General features: G+C 44.3%; 1 protein-coding gene across 2 annotated transcripts in view; it reads right to left on the bottom strand.

Annotated features, from left to right (window-relative positions):
* ARMH4 (armadillo like helical domain containing 4) overlaps positions 1-12,749 on the bottom strand; it is a 227,159-nt gene that overhangs the window by 126,894 nt on the left and 87,516 nt on the right. For both annotated transcript variants that reach the window (XM_062205053.1, XM_062205054.1), the window contains exons 3-4: positions 9,172-9,405; positions 5,158-5,346 (exon numbers count right to left, since the gene is read on the bottom strand). In XM_062205053.1, the coding sequence (XP_062061037.1) occupies positions 5,158-5,346; positions 9,172-9,405 (423 nt within the window). The remainder of the gene's footprint in view (positions 1-5,157; positions 5,347-9,171; positions 9,406-12,749) is intronic.

Genomic DNA, 12,749 nt, shown 5'->3' with positions numbered 1-12,749 from the left:
CTGGTGAACAATCTCTCTTTCTCTCTCTCTCTCCCTTTCAAGTAATCAAAATGAAACCTTTTTTAGAAAAGAAATATTATAAATAGTTAACCCAAGTAAGAAATTCCAATTATGCTTTCAAAAGTAATCAGAAATCTGAACAGCACTTTACAGCAGAGAACATTAATATTCAGCAAGTGAAGGAAATCAACCCATATAGAGATCATACCAAATGCCAGGGTATTATGCAGTTATAAACAAATAAATACATTTGCATATGTAAAATGTACCATTATTCTATTCTGAATAAAAAATTGAAACATTTTTGTGGCTTGTATTTCAAAGATGCTGAATATAGAGGTGGCATTGTGGTGCAGGAAGTTAAATGCTTGGGATGCCTGTATCCCGTACTGGAGTACCTGGGATGTAGCTTCCTACAAATGCACGCCCTGGAAGGCGGCAGATGATGGCTCAAGTACTTGGGTCCCTGCCACCCACATGGGAGACCCAGACTGAGTTCTGGGCTCAAGGATTTGGCCTGGTCCAACCTTTGCTACTGCAGTTATTTGAGGAAATAAACTTTTTTTCAAGCAATGCTGAATACGTCTCTTGTAGAGTTATACCTGAGAAGCATAATGCATTTTTTATCATCCTGAGAACATTTATTACTTAAATATATATATATACACATAAGAGTAAAATGTGTCAAGCAAAGTGAAAGATAAACTGTTTTGCCTTCAAAATCATTTTGCTGACAAGGTAAAAGACTCATTGAAATATGCACAGGGTGGCGTGCACTGATAGAAGCAGGATTTCTTTGGTAACCAGGAAATGTAAAACACACCCAAACGTCACACTCCACAAGTCACGTCCCTCGTGCTGGGCTTCCAGAGACAGAACCCATCGGCAGGCAGAGCCAGCGAGCAGACTCTCTGAAAGCACTGCCCTAGCACCAGTGCTATGGCAGAGCGGCACAGCAGGTTAAAGCCATGGCCTGCGGCACCGGAAGCCCATGTGGGGGCCAGTTTGAGTCCCAACTGCTCCCAATCCAGCTCCCTGCTCATGCCCCTGAGAAAGCAGCAGAGGACAGCCCAAGTCCTTGGGGCCATGCACCCACAGGGGGGACCAGGAAGACACTTCAGCCTGGCCCAGCTTTCTCTAACTCTGCCTTTCAAATAAATACATAAATCTTAAAAGGAAAAAAAAAAAAAAAGACAAACCTAAACTTTATAAACCAAAAAAAAAAAAGAAAAAGAAACAGAAACAAAGCAGACCCTTTGCTGTATGTTGAATTGTGTCCCCCAATAAGATATGTTTAATCCTACCCAGCAGCTACTGTGGATGTGACCTTATTTAGAAATAGGAGCTTTGCGGATGTAATCAACTTAAGATGAGGCCATTAGGCTGGGCCCTAATCCAATGACTGATGTCACAAATGAGGGAAATTTGGGCACAGAGACATGGAGGGCAGGTGGCCCTGTAACGAGTTAGAGTCTCATAAACCACAAGCCAAGGCACTCCTGGAAGGGGCAGGGGAGGACCCTTTGCGGGAGCAGGGCTCTGCTATGGGAATAAACCACTTCCGTTTAGGCCACCCAGTTTGTGCACTTGCTACGGCAGCCCTGGGGGCACTAATGAGCCTCTCACCATCATGTGGTAGAGATAAAGAGAAGGAAGGAAGGGAGACAGGGAGCCAAGCAGATGTGATGTTTAGGCTGATCTGGGCTATTAACTATCTCCCCAAGGATTCATAGTGGATTCAGTAATTGCCACAAAGGTTCTCCTTTCTAAGGAGGGCATGTCCCTTTCCGTATCATCTCATCTTCTGGAGGAATGCTCCTATTCCGTAGTGGGAAGGAAGGTATAAAACCAACGTAAGAGGGGGTGGTATTGGGGTGCAGTGGGTTAAGCCGCCACCTATGACAACAGCATCCCATATGAGCATCAGCTCAAGTCCAGGCTGTTCCACTTCTGGTCCAGCTCCTTGACAATGCACCTGGGAAAGCAGCAGCAGATGGCCAAGTACTTGGGCCTCTGCACCCAGGTGGAGACCTGGAAGAACCTCCTGGCTCCTTGCTTGGGATCAGCTCAGCTCTGGCCATTGTGGCCATCTGGGGAGTCAAACAGCAGATGGAAGACTTCTCTCTGTATAATTCTGCCTCTCAAATAAATAAATCATTTTTAAAAATAAAAAAACTAACAGTTTATAATCCCCTCTCTCTACATTTCAAATACATAAGATAGTTTAAAGATATATAACATAAATATATAACAATTTTATCAATTTTATCAAATATAAAATATGATATAAAAATAAGAGCTTAATAATATAAATACACATATTAAATTGGAGAACTATATGTCATTTGTCAATATGTCACAGAGACTAAAACTTGAAAGGCAGATAACTTGATAAGACTGTTCTAGATAAGAACAAATTACCCTCCTGTGGTTCTAATCCTACGACAGAATTAAAATCCTGTACCAATAAAAGCTTCAAGCTCCACTTATATCCCTGGGTCTGATGGAAAAACACACTTCGAAAATGGAGGCCTCAAAGTGGGTGGTTAAGATAGTAAGATGCTAGCAACCCACACTGCAGGGCCTGCTCTCCACTCCCGGACCCAGCTCCTGAATCCAGCTTCCTGCTAAGGCAAACCCGGGGAGGCAACAGTGACGGTCCAAATAATTGGGTTCCTGCCACTCACGTGGGACATCTGAATTTGGTTCCTGGCCCCTGACTCTGGTTCCAGCCCAGCCCCAGTATGGGTATTTGGGGAATGAACTAGTGGATGCGTGTGCCCTCTTGTGCATTCTTTCTCTTCCTCTCTCTCTGCCTTTCAAAAGAAAGGTAAGAAAGGGAAGGAAGGGAAGAAAGGAAGGAAGGAAGGAAGGAAGGAAGGAAGGAAGGAAGGAAGGAAGGAAGGAAGGAAGAAAGGGAGGGAGGGAGGGAGGAGGAAAAGGAGGCCTCCAACACACAGGAAGTCCAGTAGGTTTATCTGCTTAAATAGAAGTGTGCTAGCTTCAATTTCCAGAGGGTTGCAAGCACCACCATAAAATTAACTGTGACATTATTTACATATGCTAATTAAACATAATTTGTATTCCCTGGGATTTGGGAGAAAAGGTGTGCTAATTTAAAGTCTTGTCCTAAGCCCAATGATGTAGCAGGAAGAATATTTTTTATTCAAAAGTGTCTTTCACAAGCCTTGACAAGGAACATAATTTAGATCAAAAACTGACAAAATACAATCTTAAAAGAAAACTAAAATTGAATTCTCTACAAGAAAAGAAGTAAAACTCCAGGACATCTTATGCACATCAGGAAAATGCTATCATATTTCAATATCACTGCCATCATCCACTAACTTTAGAAAATTATTGCAATTTCACAAGTAGGGATTATTCACAAACATATTTTTTTTCCTGAGCCACGCTGGGTAGAGCTGTCATCTCTAAAGCAGGTTAATTTAGGGAAACTTGCTTTTTCCAGATGGCATCAAGGAAAGCAGACAGTTAATACCAGACACTAAATTCAAAGTCCTACAGTATTTATCTTCAGGTGGTGTGAGAGCTGTTAAGACTCAGGGCCTCCTTTGATCCCTTTTTTTTTTTTTTTTTTTTTTTTTTTACAGGTAGAGTGGACAGTGAGAGAGAGAGACAGAGAGAAAGGTCTTCCTTTGCCGTTGGTTCACCCTCCAATGGCCACCGCGGCCGGCGCACCGCGCTGATCCAAAGGCAGGAGCCAGGTGCTTCTCCTGGTCTCCCATGGGGTGCAGGGCCCAAGGACTTGGGCCATCCTCCACTGCACTCCCGGGCCATAGCAGAGAGCTGGCCTGGAAGAGGAGCAACCGGGACAGAATCCGGCACCCTGACCGGGACTGGAACCCAGTGTGCTGGCGCCGCAAGGCGGAGGATTAGCCTGTTAAGCCACGGCGCCGGCCTGATCCCTTTCTTAAACCAGCATTCTACTGTGGAATTCTCCATGCTGCTCCTGAAATGTCATGTTTCTCTGTCAGCAGACACCAGTGCTGCCCTGAAAGTCAGCAGGAGTCTGCAGCAAAGCCAGCCGAACCATCTTCCCTGCTGTAGGGTAGAGAAACATAAAACAGTAGCACGCCCTGCATCTTCACTGTATCAAATGCGTAGCTAATTGAATGCTCAACACTTCACCTGCGTTGGAGATTAGTTTAACAAACTACACTACAAATCTCTGGACCCGTTGCACCTCCAGCCAGGAACTGCCCACCTGCCAAAATGCTCATGACAGCAATTCCATGCCCATGGGTCCCTATTTCTGTTTTTCTTCTTTGTTGATATGCAGCTGTGCCTACGTATCTTTTTTGTGTTCCAAGCCAGTATCTTGGAATGCACACTGTGACATGAATTTCTCAGTCTTGGTAGATAGAGACTTCCTAGCTCTGAAACATACTAACCCAGAGGTGACACCCAGTGGGACTAAGCCAGCACTAGCAAGGTTATTAAATATTGCCCACATTAAAACTCCCACCCAAGGAAGCCTGGTGGGGAAGCTCAACCTCTCCAATTAAACATGGTATCCTTAAACCAGCCTGAATATTGAAATTATCGAAGGCAGTCTTTTAAAATACTGATGCCAGATCTCACCCCCTGCCAACTTAACAGGAATCACAGGCAGAGGGACTCAGGCCCTGGGATTTTTTTTCCAAGTTTTCCCAGGTAATCCCAGTGTAATTACAAACCACTGATCTGCCCCGGGGGTCAGCACTTGTTCTGGAAAGGGTCATATCTTCAATGTTTTAGGCTTCACGGGCCATTTAGTCTCCATCACAACTCCTCAATCCTGCTGCTATCGCAAAAAGAGTAGTCAGAAATAACATGCAAATGAGCAAGTGCGGCCATGTTCCAGCACAGCTTTCTCTACGAACACTGAAATTTGGATTTTATGTAACGTTTACATGCCACAAAACAGGAATATGATTCTTGTTTGGATTTTTTCCAAACACTGCAAATATATCAAAGACCGTTCTTAGCATACAGGCCATACAAAAACAGGTACCAGCCCAAATTTGACTTGGCCACAGTTGATTGACCCATTACCCATGCTGAGGATAGAACCCACTTCTCAATTTTTCAAAAACATTTGCTCAATGAATTGCTCGTCATTCCTGTACAAGATCCCCTTCAACACACGGATACCTTCAGATTCGAGTTGGTCCAGGCCATAGGAGGCTGCTGTGTTACCACGGCTAACGGACGGAACTACAGTTCTTGTCTCCAAGGCGGGAGAAGTGCTGGGTGCGCCGACCCACAGTCCAGGGGTTGTCACTGGAGAGTCCAAAACTGGGGTGAACTCCTCATTTGGCCTTGTGACTGTGTCCATCAGGTCTGCCAAACACAAGAGACAGGACTTTACCCACACAATGAGCACTGTGGGAAATGTAACCACGTGCTTCCATTCACTTTGCAGGAAGAAATGATTAATGAAGCCAATGTCCTACATAGGAGAGCCTCAGGAACTTCAGAGAGAAATGGAATTAGGAGTAGACATTTGGTCCAGAGGTCACATCCCCACTTAGGACGCCTTATCTCACACCAGAGTCCCTGGGTTTGAGTTCCAGCTCTGCTCTGGTCCAGCTTCCCGCTGGTGCACACCCAGGGTGGAAACAGGTGATGGCTCAAGTAGTTGGGTCCCTTCCACCCAGGTTGGAGATCCAGAATGAGTTCCAAGCCTCTAGCTTCGACCTGGCATAGCTCTTGCTGTTGTAGGCATTTAGCAAGTGAACCAACAGAGGGAATATCTCTCTCTTTCTCTCACCCCTCCCCATCTTCAAATAAATAAAATAAATATGAACTTTTTAAAAATAGAGTTAAAAGATAAATTTATTGTAGTGCAAAAAGTTTTGAAAGTCTTGTATATAAGGGATCTTCAAAAAGTTCATGGAAATGCATGTTACGAAAAAATATGCATGGATTTCAATTTTTGTGCATCAAAATAAAGTTATCATTTAATTCAATTTTTCTTCTTTTTAAAAAAAAGATTTAGTTATTTATTTGAAAATCAGAGTTAGAGAGAGAGAGAGAGCGTCCATCTGCTGATTCACTTCCCAAGTGGCAGCAATGGTCAGAACAGAGCCAGGCTAAAGCCAGGAGTCAGGAGCTTCTTCTGGATCTCACACATGGATGCAGAGTCCCAAGCACTCAGTCCATCTTCTGCTGCTTATCCCAGGCCATTAACAGGGAGCTGGATAGGAAGTAGAACAGCTGGGACTTGAACTGGCGCCCAAAAGAGATGCCGGCATTGCAGGCAGTGGCTTTACCTGCTACGCCACAGCGCCGGCCCCCAGTTAATTCTCCATGAGCTTTCTGAGGACACCCTCACTCACATACAGTCAGTTCAGCACTTAGACCAGCTACCTCTTTCTGTATCGCATTAATCCAGCTGCTCAACACACTTTATCTTCCAGTAAAATAGCTTCTCAAATCAGAACTTCTATGAGATCCTAATCTCCTATTTATTCTACTGGCAATACTATGTTGCAGGGTCTTACATAATATATACAGAAAATTTAACAAAAATATATTAAAAATATATGCCAAACTCTACTTTGGAAAGACCAAATGTGTTTCTCAAAATCAAGACAAAGAGGAAGAGCCTACATCTGTGTCTGGAATATGCTCAGTTTCCAGCAGCCAAACATAGGCCTGGGTATTCCCAAGTCTGAAGACCCTGGAACAGGGGTGGACCCATGGCCTGGTGGTTAAGACAACGATTAAGACTCCCATGACCCATATCAGTGTGTCTGAGCTCTAGCTCCTGATTCCAACTTTTCTCACTAAAACAGACCCTGAAGGGTAGCAATGATGGCTCAAGTGACTGGGATCCTGCTACCCACATAAGAGACTGGAATCAGTGCTTAGCTCCTGGCTCCTGGCTTTGGCCCAGCCCAGCCCATTCTTAATTATTGCAGGCATTCTGAAAGTGAACCAGCGAATGAGATCTCTGTTTCTCAAACTGTGTGTGTGCATCACTCTAACTCTTGAATAAAAAAATTATAATAAAATGTAAGTTTAAAGATTGTCTAGAACAGTAGTAGCTCAGAAACCTGGCTGATGATCACAATCTCTTGGTGCAATTTTTAAAATGTAAATTCTCATGCTTCTCACATCCCACTTTTCTGAATCACAATCTCTTTGGCTATGAAGCCTGAGAGACTATATTTTTAAATGGATCCACAGGGTTTTATACATTTCTGGAAGGAAAATAAACCACAGCAACCACCTTGGCAAACAGTCAGGCATTGACTTCTAACCTGGAACATTCAATTACCCTTCGGCCTGGCATTCCACTCATAAGTATACTCCCAAGAGGAATTCCTGTACTTGAACCACAGAAAACGTTTACAAGAATATTCATGGCAGCAGTGTTCAGCGTAGCCAAACCTGGAAAGGTCCCTAATGCAAATCACCAAGAGTGGATGAAAACTGGGTAAATAAGCTGCCGTGTATTTTCATTGTAGAATATTATACAGCAATCGAAAGAACTAGAGAAAGTCTTAGGCATAAAATATTAAGTAAAAAATGCATGCAGGGCCTTCACAAAGTTCATGGGAAATGCATCTTAGGAAAAACTATGCAGACTTCAAAAGATTTTTACAGGGCCGGCACTGTGGCACAGAGTTAACGCCCTGGCTTGAAGCGCCCACATTCCATATGGGCGCCGGTTCTAGTCCCGGCTGCTCCACTTCCGATTCAGCTCTCTTCTACGGCCTGGGGTAGCAGTAGAAAATGGCCCAGGTCCTTGGGCCCCTGCACCCGTGTGGGAGACCCAGAAGAAGCTCCTGGCTCCCTGCTTTGGATCGGCACAGCTCCGGCTAATTGGAGAGTGAACCATCAGATGAAAGACACCTCTCTCTCTCTCTTTCTCTCTCTCTGAGTAACTCTGACTTTCAAGTAAATAAATAAATCTTTCAAAAACAAAAACAAAAAAAGAATTTTGCAACAAAATAATTTTATCTTTCAATTTCATTTTTCCAAAAACTTCCTGAAGTACACTCCTAAGTCCCAAAAGGTTCGTCTATAATGCAATACCCTTTGTGCACAGCTAAACAACTGAGTCAGGTGTTGTGACACAGCAGGTTAAGCTGCTGCTTGGAAGGCCCCATCCCATACCACAGTGCTAGTTCAAGTCCTGGTTACTCTACTTCCCATCCAGCTCCCTGCGAATTTGCTTTGGAATCAGCAAATGATGGCCCTGCCATCCATGGGGGAGACCAGGATGGAGTCTCTGGTTCCTGGCTTTTACCAGGCCCAGCCCCAGCCCAGTTAGGCAGTGAACCACCGATGGCAAGTCGATCTCGATCACTCAATCTCTCTCTCTTTCTGTGTCACTGATTTTCAAGTAAATTTTTTTTAAAAAAATCTTAAAAGAACAATTCTGAAACCCATGCCAATTTTTTTCAGAATATACCTCTTCTATGAACTTTTTGGATGCATGGATTTCAAAAAATTTTTTGTCCTGAATCCCACTCCTAGGCATAAACCCAACAGAAATGAGTGATGTTTACAACAACATGTTTGTACAACAATGTCATTAATTGCATATTCATAGCTTTATTCCTTGGAGCCAAACTGGAAGAAACAAAATTCCCAGACAGTAGACAGTAACAGACAAATAAATTGTCATATATTTACACAATGAAATATAATAGAGCAATGAACATGGATAAAATACTGCTATATCTAGCAACATAAATGAGTCCCACAGATGTGATTTGAGTAAATGAAGACAAAGAGAATACAAAAAAAAATTTTTTTGCCCCAAAATAAACATATCTTTCAATTCCATTGTCCAGGAACCCTTTGGAATACCCTCATCCTCCTGGGGGCCAAGGCCAGAATCCAAACCCAGGCCGTTGGTCTTTTCACCCCCAGCTCCCAGTAATAGAGATGTTGCTGAATAGGGTAGAGTTCTCAGGAAAGATGGCCCTCCTGGGACCAAAACCTGAGCCCCCAGGGGACTTGTCTTATGAACTAACCCCTTGTCCTCCTGAGCTACACCCATCTCTCCGAATCAGACAGTCCACCTCCCTCTCCCGTTAGGGGCATGTGTGGCTGGCAGCAGGGCCAGCCACCCCACTCAAGCTATCCCTTGTTAGTATCTAGAAAAGGCCCACCCCCAAACACGGAAACACCAATCTCCCCCTTACAGACCTTCCACAGCGGGAGTCATGTCCACAGACAAAGGCACGGCTGTAGTTGAGACTGTGGTGGCCAAGGGCTCCCATCTTCCCAACAGCTCAGTGACGCCAGGAACGTCGGACCCGGGAGCAGGCGACTCCTGGGCTTCCTCAGGCTCATCGCTGCCTCCAGGAACCTCTTCTTGTGTCACCAAGGATAAAGTGGCTTCTGGTTCTTGAGTAGCTGTTGTCATTTCCTGAGTGATATCTTAAAAGAAGGAAACATTTTTTTTTTTTTGACAGGCAGAGTTAGACAGTGAGAGAGAGAGACAGAGAGAAAGGTCTTCCTTCCGTTGGTTCACCCCCAAATGGCTGCCAAGGCCAGTGTGCTGCGCCGATCCGAAGCCAGGAGCCAGGTGCTTCCTCCTGGTTTCCCATGAGGGTGCAGGGCCCAAGCACTTGGGCCATCCTCCACTGCACTCCCGGGCCACAGCAGAGAGCTGGACTGGAAGAGGAGCAACCGGGACAGAATCCGGTGCCCCGACTGGGACTAGAACCTGGGGTGCCAGTGCCGCAGGCGGAGGATTAGCCAAGTGAGCCGCGGTGCCAGCCAAAAGAGGGAAACATTTTAAAATCAACCAAAATCCTAGTCAGTATATGGAGGTACTTCAGAAAGCTCATGGAAAAACAGAATTAAAAGATAAGTTTGCTTGAATGCAAAAGAAATTTGAAATCCATGTAGTTTCTTTCAGAATATGCGCTTTGATATGAGCTTTCTGAAGACCCTTACATAAACAACTAATTTTTCAAAGCAGATGGCTACTTCATGGATTAGAGAAACAAAAGGGAAATGCAGAAATGAAATACTAGTAGATAAATGTTACTTTCAGGGCTGGCGCTGTGGTGTTAGCAGGTAAAGCTGCCATCTACAGTGTCAGCATCCCATATAGGTGCTGGTTCGAGTTCCAGCTGCTCCACTTCTGATCCAGTTTCCTGCTAACATGCCTGGGAAAGCAGCAGAAAATGGCCGAACTCCTTGGGCCCCTGCACCCACATGGGAGACTCAGAGGAGGCTCCAAGATCCTGGCTCCTGGCTTGAGATCTGCCCAGCTCCAGCCATTGAGGCCATTTGGGGAATGAACCAACAGATGGACGATCAATCTCTCTCTCTCACTCTATAACTCTGCCTTTCAAATAAGTAAGTCTTTTTTTAAAAGTTACTTTTTTTATTTTTAAAGAATTATTTTTTATTTATCTGAAGGGCAGAATTGGGGGGGAGGGGCAAGATAGAGGTCTTCCATCCACTGGTTCACTCCCCAAATGGTCACAACAGGCATGGCTAGACCAAACCAAAGCTAGCAGCCAGGATCCCAGAGTCTCTTCCAGGTCTCCCCTGTTGAGTGCAGGGGTCCAAGGACGGGGGCCACCTTCCTTGGCTTTCCCAGGCCCATGAGCAGGGAGCTGGATTGGAAATGGAGCATTCAGGTCTTGAACCAGTACCCACGTGGGATGCTGGCATTGCAGGTGGAGGCTTAACCTACTATGTCACAATGCCAGTCCCATAACATTACTTCTTTCAGGAGCTAAGAATCAACCTAAGGAGAAGTTAATGTAAAACCCTAGAATGAAATGCAAACAAGAGGAAGATCAACCTCTGAGCTCCCTTTCAAAGTTTGAATACAACATAATCAGTTTGTCGAGAAACAAATTATGCAGAACTAAATTACACCCAAAAATTCTCAGAAGCATTTGCATATATTAATTTTCACAACTGCATTTCTGAAGGACAATGCAAAGTTAGCACTTTAAAAGACAGGAATAACAATTGTGAGAACTTATGATTACTGAGTTTCTAATGTGGGCCACACACACACAGTTATGTGTACTGTGTACATCATCTCCTTTGATCTTCCCTAAAAGGGGAGGGTGGTGCCAACATCATCCCATGGAAGCTGTACATCACAAGCCCAGGTCGTGAACACAGCTTCCGTAGGCAGAGCTTGTGGTGCAGTAGTTAAGATACCTACATCGCCTGCTGGAGTGCCTGGTATCAGGTCCCTGCTCCACTTCGTATCCAGCTTCCTGCTATTCTGCATCCTATGAAGCAGTGGATGACGGCTTGCCCATGTACGTGAGAGATCCTGATAGAATTCTGGGCTCCTGGCTTTGGTCTGGCCCAGTCCTAGAGGTTGTAGGCATTTGAGGAGTGAACCAGCAGGCAGAAGATCTCTATATCTCTATGTCTACCTCTTCTGCACTCTGTGCCACTCTTTCAAACCAAATTTAAAGATAAAATAATATGGACTCAGGAGCCAACATTCCTGGGTTTTGATTCTGGCCCAGCACTTATTCACTGTGTGATCTTACACAAATTACTTACCATCACTGGGCCTTGAGATTCCGCGGTTCTAAACTGGGGATAATACATCTATCTCATAGAGTTGTTACAAGAGTTAAATTAGGTAGCACATGCAAAACAGTGCATTCAGTTCTTGATACATATTTAATTATTACTAGCTATTACCACTGGGTTTACAGAAGCTAAGGAACCTAAGCTTTTAGACTTAGGGTTCCTAAGCAGTGTGCTACGCCCCAGGAACAACTCAGAGTAGTCTCCGAAAAAGATGTGCATTCACCTGGGGATCAGAACAGGGAATGAGGGTCGGTGCTGTGGCACAGCAGGCTACGCCTCCACCTGTGGCACCCACATCCCACAGGGGCGCCCGTTCATGTCCTGGCTCCTCCTCTTCCGATCTACCTCCCTGCTATATCCCAGGAAAGCAGTAGAAGATGGTCCACATGCCTGGGCCCCTGCACCTGCACCTGGATGAGAGACCCATAAAAAGCTCCTGGTTCCTGGCTTTGGATCGGCCCAGCTTCAGCCGTTGCAGCCACTTGGGAAGTGAACCAGCAGATGGAAGACTTCTCTTTGTCTTTCCCTCTCTCTGGCTGTAACTCTACCTCTCAAATAAATAAATAAAATCTTTAAAAAAAAATCAGGGAATGAAATAACGCTATAAAGCCTGACCTTACCTGTCATAGATCCAGCCTCTTTACAACATTATAATCCCTCAAATACATTATCAAAACCATAGGGTCAAGATTGGCCTCCTCCCTAGAGGGGAGGAATACTGAACAACGTCTAAAAGACTTTACTACCCTTTTTTTTTTTCTAACAAGTATTAGTTCTGGGTACACAGCATGCTCCTATTAGCAAGTTCAATAAGTTACACAATAAAAACTAATATTCTAGGAAAAGCTGAAGAAAGCATTCTGAAAGTTTTCATTGATGACATGGTATTTAAATTTTTTCCACAGAAATAATTTATTTGCTCTAAAAGTGTGTGTGTGTGTGTATGTATGTGTGTGTTTGTATCTTCCAGGAGAAGCAGTTCTTTCTCTTGGTACTCATCCAGTTTGGACTATTTTTTTCTCTTTGAATTGAAGAGAACTGCACATTTACCAGGTTGACAATACCTGCCTATTGGGCAAATAATGCTAGGGAAAGGTTCGTACATGAGCTTCATATTTGCTTTTTATAGCATTGGGGTTTGATCTTTTTTTTTTTTTCCTTTTTCAGTTTTCCTTTTTCCAATAAGGCTGCAAATCTCT

This window comes from Lepus europaeus, chromosome 11 (genome assembly GCF_033115175.1).
Source record: "Lepus europaeus isolate LE1 chromosome 11, mLepTim1.pri, whole genome shotgun sequence".
NCBI lineage: Eukaryota > Metazoa > Chordata > Mammalia > Lagomorpha > Leporidae > Lepus > Lepus europaeus.
Note: the sequence above shows the minus strand (reverse complement) of the source record. Positions and strands in the feature narration are given on the sequence as shown.